General features: G+C 41.2%; 1 protein-coding gene across 1 annotated transcript in view; it reads right to left on the reverse strand.

Annotated features, from left to right (window-relative positions):
* zmiz2 (zinc finger, MIZ-type containing 2) overlaps positions 1 to 23,015 on the reverse strand; it is a 32,238-nt gene extending 9,223 nt beyond the window's left edge. Inside the window, 6 exon segments of the mRNA XM_046861870.1 lie at positions 290 to 514; positions 1,177 to 1,360; positions 1,767 to 1,957; positions 2,789 to 2,903; positions 5,009 to 5,114; positions 22,996 to 23,015. Of these exon segments, the coding sequence (XP_046717826.1) occupies positions 290 to 514; positions 1,177 to 1,360; positions 1,767 to 1,957; positions 2,789 to 2,903; positions 5,009 to 5,058 (765 nt within the window). The 5' untranslated portion in view covers positions 5,059 to 5,114; positions 22,996 to 23,015.
* Between the last annotated feature and the right edge of the window lie 3,697 nt (positions 23,016 to 26,712).

A 26,712-nucleotide genomic window follows, 5' to 3' on the forward strand; every position in this document is an offset into this window, starting at 1 on the left:
TGTGAGAGAAAACCGTTTATATGCATCAGAATAAATACTGAAGAAATATATCATATTGCTCAAAGACAGAGGCCAGAGTGCCAAAAACACTGCTGTAAACAAGCAGTTTATACTGATATTAAACAGTAGATATGCTCAAAAGTACTAACAATATCAGTTTGTATAACTAAAAGCATCACCCTAGTACAACAATGTAATTCAGGATCTTGCACAAAGAAACAAATACTTTATATCTTTAATTTGTTAGATTCAAAATGTTCACAATAACAATTATTAATGTTCACAAAACCTCAGAGTTGTAAGGGCGCTTCAGCCCCTGCTGGTGTCGTGGCGGAGGTCCCTGCTGGCCCCCGGGATAACCAGAGTGTTGGGGCATACGCTGACCCGGCGAACCGTACATGCCTCCCATAGAGGGTGGTCTGGATCCCACCATCCCAGAGGAGGCCATGCCTGGTGGGCCACGGGGTCCAGGGTGGGGCATGAACTGAGTGCTGTAAGAGGAAGCACCACCCATCTGCAAGGAAAAAGAGGGGGAAAGAAAAAAGTGTCAAATACAAAAAGTCCCCTACGCCCATCAGACCTAGCAGGCTTTAAACAATGGCTGGAGATTTGCCTGCCACTGACATGCACTGAGCATAGATAGGAAAACAACAACTAGGTCACCATCATGGGGAATCAAATCCGCTCTTAGCACTGCGGTTATGATGTGATGTCTAGTGCTGGTCTGCCAGTGTGTAAAGTCTGTTTTTTTTGGGGGGGGGGGTTTTATGAGAATGATGGAAAGGCAGAGGAAAACATCTCCATTTAAACTAATTAAAGCCATATTCTTGAACTGGAATTGTGTGATTTAAAGTTCCACCAGCAGGGGGGGCATATTGAGTTTGACCATAAACTTGTACCAGACAATGGCATGCTAAATTTCTAACAGAGTGCTCAACATATAAAAAGAAATTTGAGCTGAAATCTGTACACCTTCATCAACAAGAACATAACAGATGACATGCTCTTTGTTTTCCTGCTCTTTTATCGAATGAAGCAAGTGTCAAAATAAAGGTCACCTGGCTTTAGTCAAGTGACATTCCTTTTTGTGCAATAAAATGTCCTGTGTGGTCAAATGTGAGCAAGATGTGCTGATAACAATTAAACACACAAAGACAAACAGAAGATGCTCCTTACAGGCCCGTAGTTCATCTCCTGGTTCTGCTTTTCCTGTATTGCGGCAACAGTCGCCGTGGCAGTGGCGGTTGCTGTGGCAGCGGCGGCGGCGACAGCAGCGGCAGCAGCGGCCTGGGTAAAGTCAGTGGGAGGGCGAACGCCATGAGGAGGCATCCCGAGGGATCCGCCACCATTATTGGGGTAACTAAAAACACAGGCACAAACAAATCACACAAACCTGTCATTCATGCTGACTCACATCATCTTCCTATTCAACACAACAAGAGACCATTACTGACTATCGAAAAACAGATGTTACATATTTGAGAACATGGTGTGCGTGTGTAGCTGATTATGCATGTCAGAGTCTGAACATATATTGCTATGCAAATAAATGTACAGGGGAGGAGATTGAGGGGGATGTGTGTCACTAAGTAGGTGAGTCAGTGCAGGGGCGGGACTCCTCTCTGACACATACCGAAGCGAGAGCATTCTCAGCCCCCACAGTAGTGACACTGAACCAAAACAGTGATGTCGTCCTACTGCCTCACCATTCAGTGCCTGATCACAGCTCCTTTAAAAGTTAATTTATATGACAACAAGGCTCTTACCTGCCACCATACGCAGGTCCTGTTGGGTAGCCTCCGCTTGGGCGGCCATACATCCCTTGCTGTATGTAGCCCTTGGGCTCCGGGTAGCCCTGCTGCCCCATGAACTGGGGAGAGTTCATGCCAGGGCTGTTACCAGGCATCATGTGACCACCAGCTGAATTGCCACCCGGTCCCATAGGTGCACCAAATACCTAAAAGAGACAGAGTACATTGTTAATTTACTTTACATTGTTAATTTACTTTGGATTTCAAACTAAACATTAAAAAAGAAAAACAGAATTACACCAGAATCAAAACTTTAGTATCTGGACCGGCATCATCCAGACCAGATATTTTTCTATTGTACAGGTAACATTAAATATAAGTTAGGAAGAAAACACTTTGGGTGTTTTATTTAAAAAATGAAAAGTCAGTGTGCCATGTCATCTCAAGAAGTTCATTATTTTCCAACCACAGTGCATTATTTCCCCAAAGTGTTTTATTGCTTTTAGGAAGTACTAGTTAACAATTATAATAGTTTTCTTTTAATAAATGACACACTATGCATTTTAACTGTTTATAGTTTGTGTTATCAATCATGTTTTAGCAGCTATTAATAGTCATCCCCTCACAGCCTCTTTTTTCTTTCTCTCGAAATTATACGTAGAAAGGTCAAGACTTTCCCATGGCTGAAAACTAACATGAGAGACCACATTCATTCGTTTTAAATAAGAGTCTCCTTACAGAAGATTCTTTTAATATTCATTTTTTTTATCTTTAGCTTTTTTTTAAAATAACTACATTATTTAGATCATCTACCATACAAGTAAATGTTATATAGTTGTTACTACAGCTATACAATAGTTATTACTATTTCAAATACATTAATATAAAACTGCGACCTGATTTACAGTTAGAACATCTGATGTTACAAAAATATAAATCAACAACTTCTGAACATTTAGTTTTGAGAATTGAACAACACAGTGGTACATATCGATCTGAACTGAAATCTCTTCAGATGCTGATGAGGCCAGGCTTACCTGGCTGGGTGAAGGACTGGTAACCCCCCACACTGTGGTTACCACAGACAGGGAGCCGGGGGGCTGGTTGGTGCCTTGCTGCCAGGACGCTGGGTCATAGGGGTACGAGCCGTCACTGTGGGAAAGGGACAGCAGACAAGGACGCCAAGGTTAAGATTAGCAGAAGAAACAGAAATGCTAGACATTTTCCCTCTTTGTGTTCAACGCTGTTTCCTTTTGACCATGTGACCGGGCAGGTGGCGAATGTTTGCTTTACCTGCTGTACGCTGATCTGACTGCCGAATTGACAGGGCTAAAATGACATAATGGAGTTTTGCGCTCATGTCTTCATGTGATACTGACAAATGGCGTTAACAGAAACAGCGTATGAATGAGAGAGAGAAAGCATGCGTGTGTGTGTGTGTGTGTGTGTGTGTGTGTGTGTGTGTGTGTGTGTGTGTGTGTACATGTGCATTTGGAAGTCTTTGTGTGACTTGAATGTGCTACAGCCACATGCTCTAGAGGTGCATGGCGCAATGTTTCCATGGCGACTACAGTCACTTAGAGACAGGAAAAAGTAGCTATGCCAAGGGAGGTGTGTGTGTGTGTGTGTGTGTGTGTGTGTGTGTGTGTGTGTGTGTGTGTGTGTGTGTGAGAGAGAGAGAGAGAGAGAGGAGGAGGGAGAGAAAGGAGCCTGTGTATGTGTGTGCTCACGGTTGTGTGTGTGTGTGTGTGTGTGTGTGTGTGTGTGTGTGTGTGTGTGTGTGTGTGTGTGTGTGTGTGTTAGAGTACCTACTGTTTTCTGCATAACTGGATCAAACCAGATTGCTCTCATTTAATCTTTCCAAAATTAGCCAAACTACATTAGGCAGTGCAGCAGATCAAAGTGGAGAAAATACAGCTGGTAAAAAATATCAGCATGCGAATACACACCTCATTTTGCTTCAAAATGAAACTTAAATATCAATTCTGTTACTGTATAAGCAGCCTAAAGAGAAAAATACCAAATTATTTTCTGTGTACAACACAGAGCACAATAGAGAACAATATTTTGTCGATTTAATTAAATTAGCATAGAGAATATCGGGTGCTGAAATCAAATCCACAATAAATTTTTAATTTTATCATCACAACATGGCCAACAGTGAGCTCTTTATACATGGCACAGCTGTAAGCTGAACGTTTAACCTTGAGCATCCTCTCACACTCGATATTAACAGCATCGCTGTGGAAGCTACAGAGCCTGGCTGAACACATTTCTAGCTCAACCAGTGTTCGTTTATTACTGGCCTCGCAGCCCAATGGATATTGGGGCTCTGAGTGATGGCCTCCAGCGGTTGGCAGTCGTCACAGGATTTGTAGAGTCGTGTGAGCAGACCAGCTTGCCATCAATGACACAAAGCTTTCCACAGGAGGCTGATGTATTTTTTTTCTTTGAAAAAAAAAAAAAGAAGAAAATCCCACCAGATGCTCTTCAATCATACACCTCCACCCCCCTCCCCCTGGCCAAACATCAACCCACCCGCACTGAAACAGGAAACCGCTGTTCCGGAGCCAAACCCAAAAGGCGCCCAATCAACGCAGAGCTGACAACACAGCCAATCAGAATTTAAATCAACGGCAAGGCATATCTGAGGCTTGGCGAATGACAGGCGAGGATTTGGCAGGCTGTAGAGGAGTAACGAAGCCATCACCACTGCGGTTCTTTTGTAAGGCAAATTTTCACTTTTCAGATTTGGTTAATTAGATTCCCCTTACCACTTGTACTAAATCCTATACACAAAGAGCACTATTACTGGAAGGAAAGAATCATTTCGGTTCAGCAATTCTACATTACAGTTAGAAGAAATTAATCTCAGATGTTATTTGATGTATCTTAAATGTTGTAAATCTTAAATGAGTGTCTGGTGTGTTACATCAGCAATACTGATAAGCAAGCAGAAAGTTTGAGCATGTGGCTTAAGAGTCTTTTGGGAACACGAGGAACCGAGTGACAGATCGAAAAAAAAAATCAGGGGCTCGAGTGTGCCATTTTCGAGAAGGAAGTGTGTGTGGGTGAAGTGTGGAAGAGAGAGACAGACACACACACACACACACACACACACACACACACACACACACACACACACACACACACACACACACACACACACACACACACACTGTACTGACACATGAAGAAAAGGAGAGCAGACAGTTTGTTCTTGCATGCACATGCAAACGCACAAACATTGCACGCACCTGTGTGGCGTTGGAGGCAGGGCAGGTTTCATGGAGTTGATGGGGTTCATCTGAGGAACGTGGGGGTCAGCGGAGAACCCCGAATCACCTCAACCTGGCAGGCAGTCTGAAAGAAACAAAATGTCAGATTGACTGAAACAAAAGGTGTTTTTTTTTTTTTTCGGTTATGAGTCACTGAGGGCATGTGGTGTTGAGAGCAGTGGCATTGTGCAGTTTTACTTTGATGGCGGCAGTTCAGCCCCTTCAGCAGAACGGGTTAATCACCAAGCGCAGAGCACTGGGACCCATCTCCACTCACCCCCACACTTCAATAACACACATTTTGCAAGCATTGCTCGAGCTGCACCAATCACAGCACAAACAAAAAAAAAACACACAAAGAAACCGTTTTTTCAGAATGCACACAATCCTCTCAGAATCCCCTTAGTGATGGGGATGGAGATCAGAGAGAACTCATTTCCGGCTGGATAGCTCAAGAAAACAAAAGACAAAACAAAATACTGAGGGGTTTTTTTTGTGCGCGAGTTACTAGAGGGACAGAGAAGATAGATTTTAGAGGTGTTTGTGGACAAGCAAGTAGAACCATGCTCCAAACATCACTGACTGGTTGTAGATTCCTCCTCTCCATCGAGAGAGTAGGAGAGGGAGGGAGACGAGGGGGCTATTTATAGCGCTTTGATTTCAAAAGGAAGAGAAAAATGCAGTGTGGAAAAAGCAGCTCAGGATCTTGTGGTGGTATGTGTGCGAATCAAGCCCTTCTTGAAGATAATGCCTTCAACCCCCCATCAATTATTCAGAGTGACTAGGGAAGCTTGTTAGAAGAAGTGGTGGCTTTGCTTGTCCCTTGGCTATCTGTGTGTGTGTGTGTGTGTGGATTGCACTCGTTAAGTAATGACATCACCCCCACCTCCAAACACACACACACCCCTTCATCAAAGCGTTATCCTATCCTTTTCTTTTGTTCAATTCCCCTGTGTCTGTCTCCTATCTCGAGGGTAAGCACCATTAACAGACATGCTAATTTGCTGCCAACATCAGTGCCTGTCAACCACCCACCCCTCCAACCCCAAATTCTCCACCCCTTTCTTTCCCTCTCTCTTTCTGTACAGATTTAGGTCAGACGCCCTACAGCTCGGAAAAGAGGGAAGGAGAAGAGGCTGAGAGGGGAGGAGGGGAGAGACAGAGTTTATCCGTGAGAGGGTCACCTACAGGGATAATGAGAAGAGGAGTGAGAGAAATTATGTGCGCCTATATTGTACTGTGCAAAAGACTTGGGCCACCATTCGATTTGTTGCTTCGGCAATGGTATAATTACCATATATAACTATTTCCCAGTCTCTTTAGTAGTATACAACCAGAGAATGCAGGAAATATGGATGCAGTATTAAAAAAAACTTAAGTGGCAAGTATGTAGCCAGATCTCCCATCACACTTGAGAATGAGCAGAAACCTGGTTCTCATAAACCTAAATGGAGTGAAACCCTAATTAATGCCATTGCTAACACCTGTATGTGGCTGTATATACCTAGCTCAGCATAGAACAGCTTCATTCAATTGGGACGCCAAGTTGACCCTTCTACAATTTAAAGAAGATCAGTAATGGTCTTTGTGGAATGGCAGCAGACACACACACACACACACACACACACACACACACACACACACACACACACACACACACACACACACACACACACACACACACACACACACACACACACACACACACACACACAAAAACCACTTGAAAAGACAGATCTGCTAAAGCTTACAAAATTATAATGATCATTTAAAAAGGGTATTACAGAGAGACATTTTTGAGCCTGCAATATGAGAAGATGATTTGAATAGAGATGGGAAAAAGAATGAGTGCTTGCTGTATTCAGTGAAACATTGGAAAGTCTGTCCTGGTTTGGGCATTTCTGCCAGTGGTGTTGGCGATATTGTCTGAACTGATTAATCATTCCATTCCTTCTGGAAAGTGTCTGATTGGTTTTATTTTTCAGCATAACAATCCTAAGCACACCGCTGATGCAGTGAAATCATATTTGGAGAGAAAAACAGCTAATAATACCCAGACAGTCACTGACTGGCCTTCACAGTCCAGACCTAAATATTAGAGGTATGGATTTTAGTATGGAATTTCCCTTTATTAGAGATATGTATAATTAAAAAAAAAATATATGGACGATCATTAAAACACTTAAGCCAACAATCTGGTGATGGCTGAAGACTTTTGCACAGTGCTATATATGTGTGTGTGTAAAGATAGACAGATACAGCTTTAACGTTCTATAGTACAGGGACACAGCAACAAAATGGAGATTAGCATCTACCAGAACTGCAAATAGTAGCGTTGTACAAACTGACAAGTGCTGATAAATATGCAAATATATGTACAACAAATAAATAATAAAGGCTATAGAATGTAAAACATTCAGAAACTGTTGAGCAAGTAAACTAAAAATATACATATGATGTACACACACACACACACACACACACACACACACGTATATGTTTGTGTGCATGTGTGATTAGTAACAGAAAAAGGAGATTTAGATGAATACGCTCACCCAGTTGTGTTTGGATAACCACTTGATTGAAGCAGGCTTAATAATATTAACATGTTCACACTGTTCTCTTTTTCAGCCACGTGCCATCACGGTTTGTTAAATCTTGGCCTTCCCACACTGCAACACATCAAAAGCATGTGGACACATTTATGTGTTTAGCCTCCTAACGGCGTCTGAACGCCCTCGCCGTGCTTTATACGGTCTCAATTTAATTAATGTCCACTGAAGGGCTGATGGACTGAACTGTCTGTGTCTAATTAGGCCTGCACTTGAAAAGCCAACCTCTGTGATTATTAGTGGCGTGCAAAGGAGCAGCCATCCAAACTGGTACTACAAATTACAGTAACGCATCTGCTGGCGTAGCTAAACGCGACACTGCAGCTTTCTCTCGCGTGCGCACCCTCGTATACCACGCACGGCGCCTTCTGAATGAGCGGTTTAAAGTGCAGAAACCATAAGCTATGCGTCATGGCGGCAGCCAAAAAAGGTACAACGCAGCTTGGCACCATGCAGACGGCACACGCACACACACACACACTCGTAAACCACTGGATCTTATTTACGAGCCCCTGGGTAGTGTACTTCAGCATCCTGATCTCTGTCTCTCCTCACTTTCTTTCTATGTTTGGGCCTCTGTGTGTGTGTGTGTGTGTGTGTGTGTGTGATTGATAATAGCACAAACTGTTCTGACTCCACAAGGAACAGAACACGCTGTTCTTTCCTTCACTCTTTCCTAGGTGGATTTATCCATCTCTCATTCCTCCCGTTGCCTGCAGTGCCCAGATCTTTCTGCTGTGCCCCCCTTCACCAAAGCACACTTGCTAACAACCATCTCCCTCCTTCTTGTGAAATCTCAGTGTCTTCTCTTACACTGCCATTCCTCTGTCTTACACTTTAAATTTTTCTGTTTGTGTCACAGGTTGTGCTCGCAAAACAGGAAAATATGGGCAGGGCCTGAGGCAGGACTCTACTACAGGAATTGAGACATGAGTATAGTGTAGGTATAAATGACAAATATATCTTTTACAGCGCATTTCAATTAAACAAGCATGTGCACTGAGCATTGACTGAACACCTACGCTTTTCTAAAAGGCAGCACGCATGGGCCCTGCAGGCTTTTTTTTATTTAATTTTATTTCTGATAGGCCACAGAAATGGCTGTGTGTCAGCGCTCTTAAACCAGGAGTGCAGATTCAGCTCTCTGAGGGGACATGGTGGTTTAAATGTGCAACCATGTAGTAGAGCAGAATAGACATCAGGCAAGAAAAGAGAACCTACACCAGTAAAACTGGGATTTAAAAAAACTGGTGAAAAGTAAGTGCAGTGTGGTTCTCCATGTTTGACCTGTAGGCTACTGTTTAACAGCATCAAGCTAAAACAACAGAAGCCCTGTTTTAGCTTTATCAAATAGATTTTTGTAATGTCTACTCGATCACGAGTCAATATCTCAAAATGGAGCATCAGTAAAGACAAAATGAGTTTAATGACCCACTTGGGCCTGCAATCCAAAATCTGCCAATTGTCCACATGCCAAACTCAGAGCAACTCTAGTCACATGACAATGTCGCTTAGTTTAGAGGCCGTAAAACCACACACACAAGAGAATAGACACACGGGGGAGGGTAGCCAGGGGGAAGGGGATTAGGAGCCACAGGAAGACTGGGTCTGATAACACATTCCTGCACACACCAGGTTGACCACACATATGACGAGCACTGCAAAAATCATTAACTTTACCACCACTGTAAATAGAGTAGGTTTAAGGCAATCAAAATAACAGGACAGCAAGTCACACACAAACAGAGGGAATAACGGAAGAAAATTGAATTAACAAACCAAAAGATGTGCGGTGGCATTTACACGGATCAGTTCTACACTGTGGGAATGTGAACTATTTAATACTTCAAATATTTTTCTTTGGAAAAAAGTTGAATACCTACGGCACAGAAACTGACATGGAATTGCTAGTTTATTGCGACGATTACTCTTCAAAATGTTTTTGGCTTACCAATTCACAACTCAATGCTGTGTCAATTTTAAGCAGACAGCAACTAAGAAAAGACTTGTCCTCGAGGACACAAAAGCCCAAGCACAAGTTAAAGATGAATATAAATGGATTTCCTTCCTTATTGTTGGACTTGCCAGTGTAAACCAGCAGGGTTTTTGCAATTGCTAGGGTTTAGTAGCTATTGTGCTCAGTAAAGTTGTGCTTTTGTCAGGAAATGGGTGAACTGGAATCTTGACAATGTACTTACCGTCTGTGTCTGGTTGTGCACCCTGAGCAAAAAGGCAGCAGTTTGTAAAAATGTACTGGTCGGGTTCCCAAACATGCAGCGGTAAGTTGGGAATTGGCAATGAGTTAAAGTGAAAACACAAAGTGAGTAAACAGGGCTTTTTACCCAAGGAAGTGATAAAAACCAGTAAACAAACAGGCAGGAAGCCACAGAGAGTCAGATTCTTGTATGTAAGGTAGTTTGTGGGCGAGGCTTCTACCCCCCCACCCCCCCAAGCATGAGTTAGCAACTGTCCTGTGCATGATACAGAGCTCATGTAGGATCTGAAAATATGGACATATTTCATGTAGTGTTGATAATGAATATAAATATTCAATGAAAATGCAGATTATCAAGTCCATGCAGTCATCTGGTGATTTCTAGCAACTTTTTTGAGCATGCACTACACACCTTGGTTTGTGCACATGAGCCCTGGGGTGTGTGTGTGTGTGTGTGTGTGTGTATGGGGAGGGGTTTAGTCTGTTTCGTCTCCCAGGTCAGCTGTGTTTGCATAGTAGACAGTCCAGTGTTTTAAATCTTGTTTGCCTTACTCATACCTATAGGCCTTGTGTGCTCATGTAGCATTCTTCTGACACCTCCCTCTGAATAAACTGATCAGACGTCACTCGCTATCACAGGATGAGTTTATAAATCCAGTCTGGCATACGGGTTTAATCGCTCAGTGTGACAAGCCTTACGTCCTCACACAGCTTGCAGTAATGTTAACGCCTGCCATGCAGGTATGCATTTGTTGACATGGCATCCCCTAAGCCTTAGTGTTCCATGAGACATCTGTAAGTGGTGTGCAGGTTTGTTTGTGTCTAGCTGAAAGGCAGCAAGCCAAGGCTGAGTAACTGCAGCAGCAGAGTGGAACGAGACTATCTCTACTCAGCAAAATTAATGGTGCAGTGAGAGTTTTCTCCAGGTCAAGGGTGCCACAGTTTTTAATCATGCGCTCTTTCTTTAGTTTCAGGTCCAAAGTTAACTAAAAATACTTAGTGCCCACCCTAGTTACCTTGAAGACAAGATTCTTATAAGTAAACATACAAAATAACCTGCATACCATTGTTTCGTCTTGCATACTCTCTCATGTGGGAGTGAATTGGGTTTGCCAAACAAGATTTATTAAAAAAAACAAAAAAACAAACAAAAAAAACCCCCCAACAAACGTTCACCTTGCTTTAACAGGTGTTAGTTGCAAATGATGCCATATCTTGTATAGGCAGGTAATGAAAGTAAACAGGGTTTATACAAGTTGAGTGATTAACAAGAGCAAAGTCTCACTGTTTACAATAAGGAGTAAAATAAATCATAATTTGATTGCATGCATTTAATCTATTTCCGAAAATCTGCTTTGTGGCAACTTCTATTGTGAAAAATATGACACAAAAATGAATTTAATGAATTTGAATTAAATAACATTAAATAAAGAGTCTAATTGATTTTTCTTGCTTGTCAGATAGTTTGTCAGACAATATACCAATGCAGCAGGAAAAAAAAACGACTTCAAAAACGCAATGCATTCATCTGTCCTGAAATTGCCATGGTCAAGCATATTTACATTAAGCAACTGGAATGTACAGAAACAGATCAAAAACTCTTTTACAGCACAAACATTTCTCAGAATACTGCTCATGGTGTAGAGTAGGATCTCCTGGTGCTCCAAAGCTCATTTTCCCCGCATGAGCCGCTTTGAATCGAGGTGCCGCGAATGCAAATGGAGCCACGTTGTATTGATTCCTTTTTAACGACTTTGTTACGCCACTGACTGTCCTTTATAAAAGCAGCTTCGGCTGGTTCGCTCAAGGGCCTCTGCTTGATAAACTTGTCTGACTTCAACACGCACCCCCCGCCCCCCCATTTCCCCACGCTCTTTCCTCTGCAACGTGACTCACTCTGCACAGTGTTGGCTTTCTCACTTTTAGTGCTGTAGAGGGGAGAAAACAGGTTGACTGACTGATGGTTCACCTGATTAACGGTGACGCGAGCACCCGACGGAGACTTGTGCACAGGCAGCTTACTGCTGCCCTGCCTCGCTGACAAAAGCCACATTATTCTTCCAGCTTTGGGTAGGAAAAGCATGCCAAGAAGCTACTGCAGGGCAGCGATTATCTAGGAGTAAAAATATTGTCAGTGGTGTTATACCCAAGAACAGGTGCTGTGCTTGTTCCAGGACATATTCGCATTACACAGTAACACCCTTTCAACACACTTAGACTTTACAGTATACAGTTTTAGAAGAACAGAATCCTATTCGGTGTCACTTCTGTTCAATAGGTAAATCAAATCAAACAGACGCACCTCTTTAAAAGCGCTTTGCTTGACCCTGTCCATAACCTGCAACAAGTTAAACAATGACTTCTAGCTTTGAATAATGAACACCGCTAATAGGCCAGCTCAGCTCATTACGCTCTTCTTCAGAAAGAGATTTTACAGACGGTTGATATTTGTAGCCTTACCAGCCTCACCTCAAACTCATAGAGTGTGTCACAGTTTAAGTCAGAGATCAGACTAAACATTTCACGGGGGAAATGTTTACACAAGACATTTCTCCTCTTTTATTTAACTAGGGCGCTCTCGAGGTGAGCTCAGGACACAGTTCACATGCGTGGCCTTCAGGCTTAAAATAGAGCTGTGAGGATCCATCTCTCGTGCACAGCTTGCAGTCGGTGAGCGACGTGCTGGCAGAAAGCGTAAGACCACAATCCACTCGGGGCATTTAAATCCACGTTGGTCACATGTGGAACGAGCAGCCGAGGATCGCCTTTTTTGACCCACGTCAACACTTTCTCAGACTTTTATAGGCTAGAGTGGTAAGTAAACAGTAGCAATGAATAAGAGCTAGTCGAATTGTATCCAGCTGCACACATGGTCTTCGCAAGGTCAATTCTGGTCAACGCGATTGCTAAAAGATCGGAGGACATTCAAGAAGTGCAGCTGGTTTTCCAAGAAATAAAACCTTACACACACACACACACACACACACACACACACACACACACACACACACACTGATGTGAGCACCCTATGAATCAAAGATGCAGACTGATGGAACAATTGGGTTTCCAGTCAGTGGGCGTAGGCTGTGGTCAGCTACATCAGCCTCGGAAAGACAAAACAAGACAGTGACGAGGCGTTTGGTGTGGAGTTGTCAGAAAGCCTGGGTCTTCCGTGTCACAGTTGCGGGGGTGCTACGCAGGGTCACAGCGTCCGTCAGACAAGGGAGTTCCACCCTCTGCACTCGGTGCTGAATCATTCCAATCTGACACAAACACACTGCAAGCTCTTTCTTGCTTACATTCACACACACACACACATGCAAATGTACATTGTTCCAGCACCCGGCATATTTGCAAATTCTTAACAAATATGGTGCATAGAAGCTGCAAGGTTATAGAGAAGAAGGCCAAGCCATGGAAACTTTTTAGGGTAGAATTTTGTTTCTCAGGACCAAGTACAGAACTGGAAATCTCTGCTGTAATCAACCTGTCCTCGCTGTTGTACAAACCACCATTTTTTTCCAGACTGTGTAAAAGCACCAATATGAGCCACACACCAAATATAAAGCAATAATGTTGTCATGGAACCTTCTGTTTAAAGCTTTGTTTATGTTTTTTGATGATGAGAGTTAAAAGCAGTAAACTCCTCACAGTTAATTTTTACAATGATATGATGTTTGAACACTTTGAATGGAGAGCACGTGGTCACCCAGCCCACTATATCAGTGGGCTCCCAAAAAAAAGGAAAAAAAAAAAAGAAATAAAAACCCAGAGCAAGGTTCCGGGAATTGCACCCTGTGTCTCGTGCTCTTGAATTGAACTTGTATAGTGGTCCTGCAAATTATGATGCGTTGCATATTGAGCGCTCCGTGTGTTCTTATGCTCTTCTCGTTGTTGAATTGACTTACATACATAAATGTAAATTCTGAACTGACCTAAGAAAATCAGTGAATCTTTCACCTGAGAAATATATACTCTCATAATAAAAATTATACGAAGATGGTAAAGCAACATTAAATTCTCAATATAAAATCTTTTCATTAATTAGTGTTAAAACTCCGAAAATATATCCGTGTAGACTACTGAGGCACCTTTTTAGGAGAACTTTTTTTTACATTTCGGACGAATTCAGAGGTACAGTGTAAGTTAGCACTGTGGTTAGTCCTCTGCTGTTTTATGTCTGAACCACACTACAGGATGGTGTCTCAAAATTGTCTACAATTTAGACTTGTTTAGTTGAAAATGCTTGCCTGCCCAGATGCTGCACTTAAATACGCTGCACTACAAAACACTCCTAGATCTACTCACAAACCTGTTACATCTCGGATATTGCAATACAAAATACAGACAAGACGATTTTTTTTGCTGTGTCCCAGAAAAATTAATGTCCCAAAGCTTACTCAACAATTCAAAACAGAAGAGAGCATCATGGCATGTGTCAAACACAAAGTACACGGCTTTGCTACCCGTAAATAACCACATACCCATGGCGTAGACATCTGAATGACGTTACCACAAACAGCCACGTGCACAAACGCTGTATTATGACTTACTTGACATGATCTGAAAGGGCAATTAAACTCACCCCATGTGCTGCACTTGTTTGTGTCATTGATGTAAACAGAAAACTATTTGGGTGGGATATCAAATCATTCTGCAAATTTCACCTCTGTGAAGTCTGTGAAAAGTAAAATTAGACAACAGCATGCACAAATATGCATATTTGACATTCCTTTTTGCTTTCTCTTTCACTGAACTGGATTTTTCAGGTTCTGATAGGTCTGATAATCGCTTTCTAGTTTACAGGCATCTCTTATTTCACTGTAGGGTCGAGTCAAAAATCATAAATACTGAAAATATTTTAAATATCATTTAAGAGTCTACATAGGTTCCCTGGTTGTCTAGTGGTTAGGATGCGGTGCTCTCACCGCTGTGGCCCGGGTTCGATCCCCGGTCAGGGAACCAACCCCAGCCACTTTCAGTGCCGGTCCCAAGCCCGGATAAATTGGGGAGGGTTGCGTTAGGAAGGGCACCCAGCGTAAAAACATGTGCCAAATCAAACATGCGGATGGTCCGCTGTGGCGACCCCTAACGGGAGAAGCCAAAAGAAAATTAATTTAAGATTCTACATCTTGTAGAACAAACCAATTATTAGAGGTCCATCTGGGTGTCATTTAGTAACCCTTCCACCTCCTCCACAACTTCTGATGACTTCTTAATGCTACAGAAACTATTCTTCATAAACTATTTTGTGGCACCTCCAATCTATACACAACGTACATTCAGAGGGACTGAAAAAAAAAATCTATACTATGCTGCTTGTATCGGACATTTGTTAATTGACTGAATGGGTCATTCTTGGTAGCAAAACAACTCTCTACAATAATGTTTTTTTTGCCACTTATTATATCAAAATACACAGAATATACACTTTTGATCAAGTCTTTTAGAGTGTTGGTATAACACGCAATTCTATTTCACAGCCATCAGCTTGTTCCTACTAAAAGGCATTCTGGTGTTGCTAAGATGCTAGAACTCCATTGTCAAAACAACAACAAAAAACAAAACATACAACTGTGGTGATAAGAACATCATAAGCTTTGTCTAAACTACTATCTATAACAACTGATAACCCAGCGTCTGGTTTTGCTTGGTCAACGCAAGGGGGATCGTGATGAGACGTGACGCTAATGAGGCGTCCGTCATTGTCCATGATGTCCCAATCACTTGGTACAGAGAATCCATTAACCCGCATGACCTTGCATGGCTGCTGCTCAGCTCTGCCTGAGGAAGAACCTGACAAAGAACCTTTTCCAGTCAGCCAGTTGAGTCTCTTTACACCAGACCAACCTGCATCTCTTCTGAAGGAGGACGTAAAAGGTATCAAGAGTCCACTTGTGCTGAGCATTTCATGTGGCGTACTTAATAGTGATTTGAATTTCATTTCCAATCCAAATCAAACTCGCGGACTAATAAGCAAATGCTTCTCTTTACACAAAGCTCACGCGGCCTTTCAGACTTTACAGTACCAGATTGCTCTACATATTTATCCAAAAGTTCTTTGATGACAAACAGAAATGCCTCACTGTGATGCTAATAGTAGGATTGCTACGGAAATAATGAATGCAATTATCTGAGGAGGCCTAATACAAGTATAACCAAAATAACACAGTGAGCAATTCAGGTGATGCAAAGCAGCCCATGTTCTGAACTAAATGTTCAAATGTTACCCTAATGTAAGCAAATGAGTGAGAGACAGGGCTTGGAACCCCTCACTCTCACCTTCCTTTTGTCCATATAATGATCTTTTGTACTGTACCTCCGTACACAAGAAGGCAACATCATGTGAAGAGTGTGAGTGATGACATGGGGCTGTTTTCTGCTGGTGGCCAGATTAAAGGAAAGCAGGTTTATTTGTTGAATAGCCACACAGCTGGGCAGAGTGGTGGCAAAACTGCACCAGAGCCAGGCAAAGGGCTGATGGGAAGATTAGACAGAGGCCGATTTCACAGATGAAAACCACAGGAAGAAAGCAGGCAATATAATGCCATGATCTTTCGTCACTTGTCTAGCCTAATACTTATATAACAGGACATTTGTCATGTTATCAAAATTGTTGATATGATCAAAAGCATGTGGTGAAAATTTATATAAACTAATTGCAATTTTCAAATCTTTTTTATTATTATTATTAAATAGATGAAACCCACTACTTTTTCTTTCTTGGTATACAATATTTGAGAATGACACTTTAAATGACACCATTAATCTATTATGTTGTCAGGATTCATCATGTCATTATAAGCTGAAAAAGTGCACAAATCCATATGCTAGGAGAGCAGTATATTAGTATATAGTATATTTTATATTATTATATATTAGTATTCATCAAGATTATGCATTAGTACTTTAAAGATGAAAAATTCTGTCTGTCTAATCATTTCTATTTAAATGTTCACTGCATATTCACATCAACAGCATTTAAATTGAGAGTGTAATCATTTTCATGCAGTCTGCCCTAACAACAGGACACACAATTTATTTATTACAGTTTGTTAAATACATTTTACAACAATTTATCAGCATTATACACGAGGTGCATTTATGAGTAAGTTTGGTTTCAGTTTGACTTTTTCCAGCAGGGTGAAAAAAAGAAAACTCTAACAGAAGTTCTGTCTGTATGGAAAGAAGAGGTTATGAGCTTATTCTAAAGCTTCTAGCACTTCTACAGAAACAGACAGTACGGATTTTATGGCAAAAATCACATAACTGCTAATTTGGTGAAAGTAAATTCAAAAGACATTTAATGAGCATTTTTTTGGAAGAAGTCTCCAGAATCAGCACTTTGTATCAGTCAGAAATAAAGTTGTCCACCACAGGTTTTGTCTTATTAACCTAAAGAAGGTGTGTGTGTGTGTGTGTGTGTGTGTGTGTGTGTGTGTGTGTGTGTGTGTGTGTGTGTGTGTGTGTGTGTGTGTGTGTGTGTGTGTGTGTGTGTGGAGGCAGGGGGCATTAAGGAAACTATTTATATCTGCTGAATCGTAAGTGATCAGTTGTTTCCCAGATGTTCCACAACAATAACTGTAAATATAAATTGACGGGTGTAAAAGTAGCAGTGTTGGCAATCTGCTTATGTATAAGAGTAATAAAAGATTAATTGGTTTGGTATTGCTTAGTAAAAGAAATGAACTCCACATTCACCTTGCTTATGGGAAATGCAACTGAACTAATTACTGTCACTTACAGTGACATTTTTCACAACAGTGCAACTTGGACAAAGTTCAAAGCTACAGATCAAACCGATTTCCACCGCTTGCAGTTTCATGGTCAGAGGTTTATGCTTCACAATTGCCTTGCGACCACACATTAAATATTTTTTTTTAAACTTCTGAAGGCTTCGAGAGCATAAACCTGCCTTAAGGGTGCTGAGGCAAAGCACTTGAGAAAATCCATAGACACTGATGGATCAAGAGGCTATGTACCAACTCAATGTCATAACACACGTGTTAAGCATCTGGACTACTGAAGCAGAAGGTTGTAAAGACCACCAAGAAATAGTTATTAACAGCTTCTTTGCATCTATTATTAATTAGTGGTTCAAACATTCTACTACGCTCCTATAGAGTGTCGACTGCTCTTTAAAATCAATTTGTATTATAATTCATACACATATATATCAACATGACAGTAAGGCACATAACTGGAAAAAAAAAAAGCCTGGCACATTCACAAGCATAACTTAACATATTTAGTAAAGAGGAGAATAAAAAAGAGAATCCATTAGTAGCCGGTCTTTCATCTGAACACCCTCTTCACTCAAATTCTCAAGATTCCCAGCAGCTGGTATTACGGTACTCTGGGCTGACCTCAGTGCACTTTTGCACGTATATATCCAACACAAAATGTCTTTTCCCGCCTCATCTTTCAAAAGAATCAACAGTCCCCAGGCCACAGGGCCTACAGGAGCAATTTAAGTGAGTGGTCCAAAAAGCCTTGCGTCCTATAGAGATCAAAGCTGTTCCTGTGTAGCCAAACACACCGGGGGGAGCAAAGGAACATCAGTTTGCACAGCAAACGGCAGCTGTTCCAAAAAGGGAGAGTTACCTGCCCCCACTGCACTGCACAGACCAACCCTTCCCCCAATCCCAAGAGTGTAGCCTTTAGTCATTTTAACAGCCATTACACTTCCATAACAAAAAGATCTGAAGCAGACACGTGTTCAGCATTGAACACAGCCACATCATTTCATTTTCTTTACTGTTGCATTTTTGACGATTTTACAAGACAATGAGAGGACGCACTTTATTCTGTCTTGCCTGCAAAAAAGTTTTTGTGATGTGGTGTTGGGCACGTACAGTCCAGTCTGGGTTTTCCAGGTTCCTCTGGGCACAAGACAATTTGTAGTGATCCTGGCTACATCTCGGAGCTCTAATCATGCTGTGATGGCCACAAGGTAGCTTGAGCATGCTCAAGACTTTGGCAAACCCTCTGCCTGTGGCTTAACTAACAAAAGAACGGCAGCTTAAATTCTGGCTAAATGGTTTCACAAGAGACCGTGCAGAACAAATGAGTCTTGTCTTAAGTAAGGAAAAAAGATCGAAGTTGTTCCATACAGCAGTGCTGCTTGGACATTATTCCGTTTATTATGCAAGTTGATGACCCCTAGTCTCTGCTTTTGATCAGGGAGGGGGGTGTAATGAAGCAGTCAGCTACTAAAGATCTTTGCTGTGCGCTAAGCCAGTCAATAGGAGGTCAGCCATCTCTTTCTCCATCTGCCTGGAAATGCACTGCAAGAGCAAGGGGGGCGAACGGAAAGAAAGGCATAGACAGATTACACAGGCAGAGCTATCTGATGATCTTCAGGCTGTTCACTCTTACTGTCAACCTTATGTTAACACTAGTGTTGTTGTCTGAGTAACACCTGTGTCTATGTTCTGCTCTCTGATGCTAGGGACTGTCCTGCTTAGGGATTACCGTTAGATGAACATCCCGGGCTAACGCTATTAATGAATGTGGTTATTTACAGTGTATCGGCTAAGTTGGGTTCTATGATAGGGGTGTCATGGGTTTAGAGCAAGTCTGGCTGGACAATTAGCTTAAAGGATGCCTAGTTTTTTTTTTCTGCCACTTGTGCTTGCAACCATACAATATTTTTATCTTACAAAGTCCAAGTGTCAAATACTGACAAGTGCGGAGGTTTTATAAAAAATACGATTGTTAAGATTCTGTTGTACCTAAAAGAAACAAGTTATCATGATTCATCTTAAAACAAAACAAAAACACTATAGCAAATCTTTGTTTTTCTTCCCTCAAGGAAAACATAAAAACAAGCATTGCGCAAGTTTAAAACACAGAACAGTAAATAGGGAGTACAGTTGGGACTTGCCAGAGTAGTGACGCTTTATGATGATGTGAAAATGGTCATACCATATATGGTCATGTGACCATCTACCAGTGACCTTGCACAATATGCAACATGGCCAAAAACAAGCAAACGGTATTAAAATGAGATAAATGATATATGAGAGGAGTTTTTATTCTCAAATCACAAAGGTACTCCAATCTCTGATTTAAACCATATTTGCTAATCAACTTTAATTAACAGAGATATCCACAGCAACATTACCAACAGACATACATCTATGCGCAGTGCTTAGGATGTTAGTTACTATTGCTCAAGCGTTTTTGCATGCAAAGTCATAGTTAAGTAACTATGCTGTCTTGAAATAGACCTGCAAGAGCATTTAAGGCTGTGGCAACCTGTTTATTTCTATCTATCCTAGTGCATTGCAGTATATTACTCATTGCAGAACCAATCATCTGAACATGAATTGGATAATAATTGATAATTGATCAGTTATTAAGGCTTTGTCATTTTAAACCAAAGAGGCCAATTTCAGATACAATACTTTTGTACATCTGACATTTCCACCCAGATGTGGTTATTCATCAAACTGTTACTAACAAATTGGATTGGTCTTTAGATGCAGTAGGATTAAATTTTCCCTTCCCTTAAATTAGGAGACCCAAACCTTTTTCAGCCTTACAATGTCCTTGTGTATATGAGATCCATATCGATATGCTTTACCTGTGTTGGAGTGGAAGCTCTTAAGTGACCTGCGTACACTTGAGCAGCCCTACAGAACACCTCTGGGATGAACTGATGGCTAAACGAGCACAAATCTCCACAATCCAGTAGAACATCTTCACAGAAGGGTGTAGCAAATGTGGACTAAACGTGGAAAGGGATGTTGCAACAGCACATAGGAAGCTTATGGTCAGGTGTCCACAAACTTTTGTCCATATAACAAATGATACCATATAATATTTAGGATAGATGAAATGTTTTTGTGCCTCAGTGTGGCCACACTTCCACCTTGGCCATTGATGAGATTGATTTTACAACTTTCAATGTTTAATGGTGGACAATCCCCCATGTGCTGTTGTCCTATGATCTAATAAACTTGTTTAAAGCACATCTCTCCCCTGAGTAGGGGGTCCCGTCTCAGGGCGACCCGTTTGCATGTTAACGAAAGGGGCATTCCTCGGAAACTGAATCCCACTCAATTAACTACGATGACCGCAAACCAGCACTTGAGAGCGGAACCTGACATAATGTGATCCTTCAGCGCAACCACAATGAGACGATCCTAGCAGGCACTGCAGGCTGATTATTCCAACACGGCTGGCACAGCTCGGGCTGCGGTTGTTTAAAAAAAAAAAAAAAGCCTCATTGCTTAGCGCCTGCACGATGCAGACAAGAGAACTGAATACAAGCACTGAGATAGCCACCAATACATAAGTGCTCAATTCCAAAGAATATGCTGACAAAGCTTAAACAACCAAGAAAAATATATATTTAGACACTTACCAGTGCCGAGGTGTGGCTATTACAGAAATTCCTCACAGCATGTTAGCAGTAACTGCTGGCTATTCATAGTGAACCCAAATCCCCAGTCAAGGTCATTTCCTCAGCGAGTCTTTTAGTCATCGCTTCACATATTGGTGCTTTACAAGTCTTTAATCCTCAACCACAACTATCAAGCAAACAACTTAAAATAAATAAATAAAATAAAAATAAAAAAGAATCAGTCAGTGTATCAAAAAAGGTAAACACGTTATTGGGCTTTTTAAAGACATGATAGAATTCGTTCTTCCTGGTATACAAGAGGTGGTAAATGTTTATTTAATAAATGATTTTAATAAATTAAAATAAAAACGTTGCTCTTTGCAAGGAACAAGTTTTATAGTGCAGATGACAGTACAGATGAGGATGTCGGACTAAAGGACTAATGTGTTGCTGCATCACTTCAGTTGAATAAGATGAATGGAAACTTCAGGAAAGTTTAGGAAACTAAACAAACTCAACTCAATAGGAAAAATGTTCATTTGGAGAGAAAAAAATTGTGGACAGCAATGAAGAGCAGATGTTAGGTATGAAGTATTAAAACGATAATTATAAAAGATAATATGCAAAAACGTCAATCTGAGAGGATTGTTTCTTAGCCATCATTTTTTTGTTGTAACACAAAGGGGTTTTCGCCTTTCCCTATTAATCCTTACTGTCCAAATGATAAAGTATTAATGAAGGCACTGTAAATGCCAATTAAACAGTTTATTCAATAAGCAAGTGCGGCTTTTGTTTTTTTAAGGCATGACTTAAGGTACGAGGGAGCCAATCCTCCTAAATCATTTATTGTCTCGTTATATAAGCTCTAAATTAAATTACCTGCTTGCTCTTATGTTTTGCATTCAGAGCTCCTGTTGACATGCCCTGAACATGAAAAAAAAATGCTGTCTCCACAATGCATCTCTGGCCCAAGAGCAGTGTGTTTTATATTCCAAGGTTTAAAAGAAAAAAGATAAATTTAAAGGGTGACTGGCACTATTTCAACCCAGGCTCATTCCAAGGACGTTTTAATTGAAGGGGCTTATTAATATGTTCGAACTGAAGGTAGTAGACTCAATTAAGATATGATTAAAAGATTATAAAGCTTCTTCTTTTTGCTCTATTTGTGTGTGTGTGTGTGTGTGTGTGTGTGTGTGAGCGAGAGAGAGCGAGAGAGAGATTATTAGGTTGTATACCATTTGAGATGGCATGAATCAAACCATCTCAAAATACGCAGTTTATTAATGACCCATGTTTTTACGTCAGGAGCAAAGAAATGAACGGAAATGAGTGGGATGCTCTGACTAACATCACAAACTCCTAAAAACACACGAGGATCTAAAAACAGCATGGATGACTGGGAACACTAGGAAGTGTAAATGTGCAGTGCTCATTTTCTGAACATCGAGATCCACTTAACGCCAGTCCACTTATCAATAATTTACTAAACTCTTATGACAAGAAGTCTTTCATGAAGTACACAGACTGTCCATTTTATTAAAAATGCCTGTTTGTTCGCTCTTCATATATCAGCAGAACAATACATTAACACGGATCAAAATTCACAACGTTCCCATGGGGGAAGACAGTGGCTTTGACATAATGGCTCTTATGAGAACCATGGTAAGTGGAAAAGCATTTCAAGACACACAACATAAAGGCAGAAGAGCTACAAAAGCTAAAGATCAGCTAGGATTTTACTCCAGGAGCTAAGCAAAATAAACTGACTCTAAACAGAGCACAGACTCACCTAAGTGTCCCTTATATAAGGGCCAGATTTGTGCGGGGTCCTGACTCTTTGCTGCATTGAAAAAAATCATAAAATGCTGATCAATGCAATTAAGGTCACAAATAGCTCATAACAACATATCTTAAAGGTAAGATTAGGCCTTTTTAAGAGTACCCACTTTGGTGGGTCCGACATTTCACTTTCTGACTGATAGCATCCGAATGCAATCAGGTAGCAAATCGGTTTCCACACAGTTCCTTAATATGCTTTTGAGAAAAAAAATCCTGGCTTTATTAATTTGTTTTTTGTCTAAATTCTTTGTATACATTATTAATACCCGTGCATAAAAGTGCATTACTATATTTTATGAAACTTTTGTTGTGGTGCTACAAACAATGGTGGGATGTTAAACGAATGTTAAAGACATCAGATAATAAAGGAGCCAGGTGGTCATGATTTGACCCTTGGAAAAGGCAACTGTAGCCTACCTGTTCTCTGACCCACAAACACAAAGCCTGCATCATGGATCCTGGCTTTTAACAAGAACCACACCATCTGTCCCCATCACCACCTTTTCTGACCTGGGCCATGGGTTTGGCATTCATAGAAAGCAGACAACTATGTGCAATACGAAGCTAATTAATCATTTGACTAGTGCACAAAGCCTGCCTATTCCAACATGCTTCCATCATATAAAGCATATAGGTGGAGCGTTCACACCAAGTATTTTTAAAACTCGATTGGTTCTGTCTGGATGCACCAATCACTCTTTTCCAACAGTGCCATCGGATCTCTCCGAATTATCTGACACTGTCGCAGGAACTCGGCTCACTCTCGACAAGCTTTTTGTTGACAACTTATGCAAAACGTCAAACATGCAAAAGCAGCGTGCTGCTCAGCGTTCATGTGGAAGATCTGCCAAACCATGTAACGCTCACGTAACGCATGCTGACGTCATCAAACACCCAGAATGAAAGCAGAAGTTTTTGCGAGCACCACCAACATATCGAAATTCATTAACAGCAAATCATTCTGGATACAAACTTGTGCTAAATAAGCATGTGTGCAGAAAATACTGCTCCAGCGATCCACACTGACACCAGAAATCTATTAATACATGCCAATATGATTGCTAACCACTGGAAAAAACTATCGAGAACATGGTCTTTGCATCTTTTACCCAGCATGCTTTACAAATGACTTCTACTCACAGGCTTTAAATGCTGTTCCTGTATAAAGCTTGTATACAACAGACTAAAATGACTAACACACAAGCATTCATGAAAATACATGATGTGAAAATAATCAGTGTGAGGTGAGTATAGGGCAATAAAATGTACAGAACAATAAACACACTATGTTGTGTAAAGTATCTGAAATATGCAGTTAAGGCCGAAGGTCTGAAGTTCAAATCCAAGTCTTGCTGTAACTCTTGGGTCCATCAGCAGCACAATCAACATTTCAGTCTCAAGTTTTTGGAATGAAACTGGGCAAAATGTACAGCTGCATAAAACATCCCTTATTGCATCTCAGATTAGATGAGAATTAATAGAGTGGCGACACTGAAGACAAATTCAAATTGTGGAAGAAACTAATCCAAAACCTAGTACCAGTCGCTTTTGACTAAAAGTGATCTTACAATGCAAATGAAACCCATCCGTGGTGCATCTCTCTCACTTACTCCAACCGCGGCTACACTGAAACTACTGTTCTTCTGATTATACAATATTATATTCTACACAACCAATTACACACGTTTCCCTACAAACCACAATTTCACACACCGTGTGTGTTTTTTTTACATTAACCACAAAACACGGACACGAGATGCGTGTAAAACATAGTAATGCTAGCATGTTAGCGTAGCTCAGCTAGCTAAGGAACTGGTAGCAGGAATTTAGAAAATACCCTCAAACTTTGTAAAAACAAGAGACACGTAATGAATGTGTAGAAACGTGTGCCCGAGCTGGGCAATAATCCCGGCTGGTTAGATGTAAGGAGAATAGAAGCAGCTTTAGAAGCAGAGGATAGCTTTGCTACAGGCTAATTAGCTGTAGAGCTACATTATGGACTCTTACCTTGAGACTCCTCCGGCTGCCCGCGGTTGCTCGGCTTGTTGAAGCGTGTAGGAGTCGAAAAGACAATGGAACCCTTAAACCGCTCCTCCGACTGCTACCAAGAGACAGAGTTAATTTCCCCCTTGTTTTCTCCTTCGCCCTGAATCGGTTTAATGCGAAGTGAAGTCGCGACACCGAGCCTAGTCGCCCTAGTCCTGCCTGTAATCCATCTAGGAGCGGCGTGGAAGCGAGGCTAAGCGCTCGGGCTACCAGTGAAGCTCCCGGGCTCTGTGCGTGTCTCTAGCAGTGGAGCTCCCCGGAGTCCGGCGGTGAGACCGCAGCATAACCAGCGGCTGCTCTACTATTAAAACAGACGAGCGCTCGGAGTGAGTGTGTGTGAGAGTGTGTATAGTCCGTAACGTTACCCACTCGGCCGTATTTTGCCAAGCTCAACCGCATTCCTCCCTCTATTGCACAATGAGCCGCTATAATTTATTCATGAGCTCACGGGGACGAAGTCTCTCTCTCTCTCTCCCCCCCTCTCTCGCTCTCTCCCTCCCTCCCTCCCTCCCCGTGTGTGTGTGTGTGTGTGTGTGTGTGTGTGTGTGTGTCTCTCTCTCTCTCTCTCTCTCTCTCTCTCTCTCTCTCTCTCTCTCTCTCTCCTGTATCAAAAGGAAATAGAAGCAGTTTTTGTTGCTCACCCCATCACCCCCGTCTCTTCAGGCCAGATTAACAGATCAGCACATCGAGCGACTTGACGATCCCTCGGTGACACAGGTTCCGTCTCAAACCGTGGGCTGGGACACTAAAGAGTCTGTTAAACTCGCGCGCCACCCAACACTAACTTTAACCAGCCGCTATTCAGTCACGCTGCTGTTTAAACATAAGTGCACTATTTATTACAGTAGGATGCGGTTGGGGATGCAGCCCGCATACGCTTCAGTACAGTAGATTGCAGTCTGACATGTGGCCCAAGTATTTATTTAGTGTAGTGCGGTATTTACTATAGTGTTTGATTTTATTTATGTATCACCAGTAATTATATATATATATATATATATATATATATATATATATATATATATATATATATATATATATATATATATAATGTGTGTGTGTGTGTGTGTGTGTGTTCTGCAGCAGGACAATGACCACAAACAGCCAATGTCATCAAGAACTTTCTTCAGTGTAGAGAAGAACAATGAGTTGTGAATGTAATAATTTTGGACCCCACAGAGCCCTGATCCTAACGTCAAGTCTGTCTGGCATGACATAAAGAGACAAAGATTTGAGGCAGCCAACAACCACAGAGTTGTGGTTAGTTCTCCAAGATGTTTGGAACAACCTACATACGTAGAAATGCAATTCTACCTAGAAGAATTTATGCTGTTTTGCAGGCAAAGTTTTTTTATTGATAAAAATAAATTAACATGTTTTATTTTTTAAAGCATTTTCGCTGTACAGCTTTTTTTTTAAACAACTGCCTAAAACATTTGCACACTTTTATAAAACCTTTGTGTTTTGGGGGGTTTTGTGCTGTTTTGGGGGGAGTCCAGTGTATAATGGTTTTCCTTTTTAATCAATAAAGTGCATATTTAACAATAATAATCACAACACTAATAATATCCTTTTTTTAAGATTATAGAAATAGAAATCCACATCAATATTTGTAAGTAGG

This window comes from Silurus meridionalis, chromosome 11, assembly GCF_014805685.1.
Source record: "Silurus meridionalis isolate SWU-2019-XX chromosome 11, ASM1480568v1, whole genome shotgun sequence".
NCBI lineage: Eukaryota > Metazoa > Chordata > Actinopteri > Siluriformes > Siluridae > Silurus > Silurus meridionalis.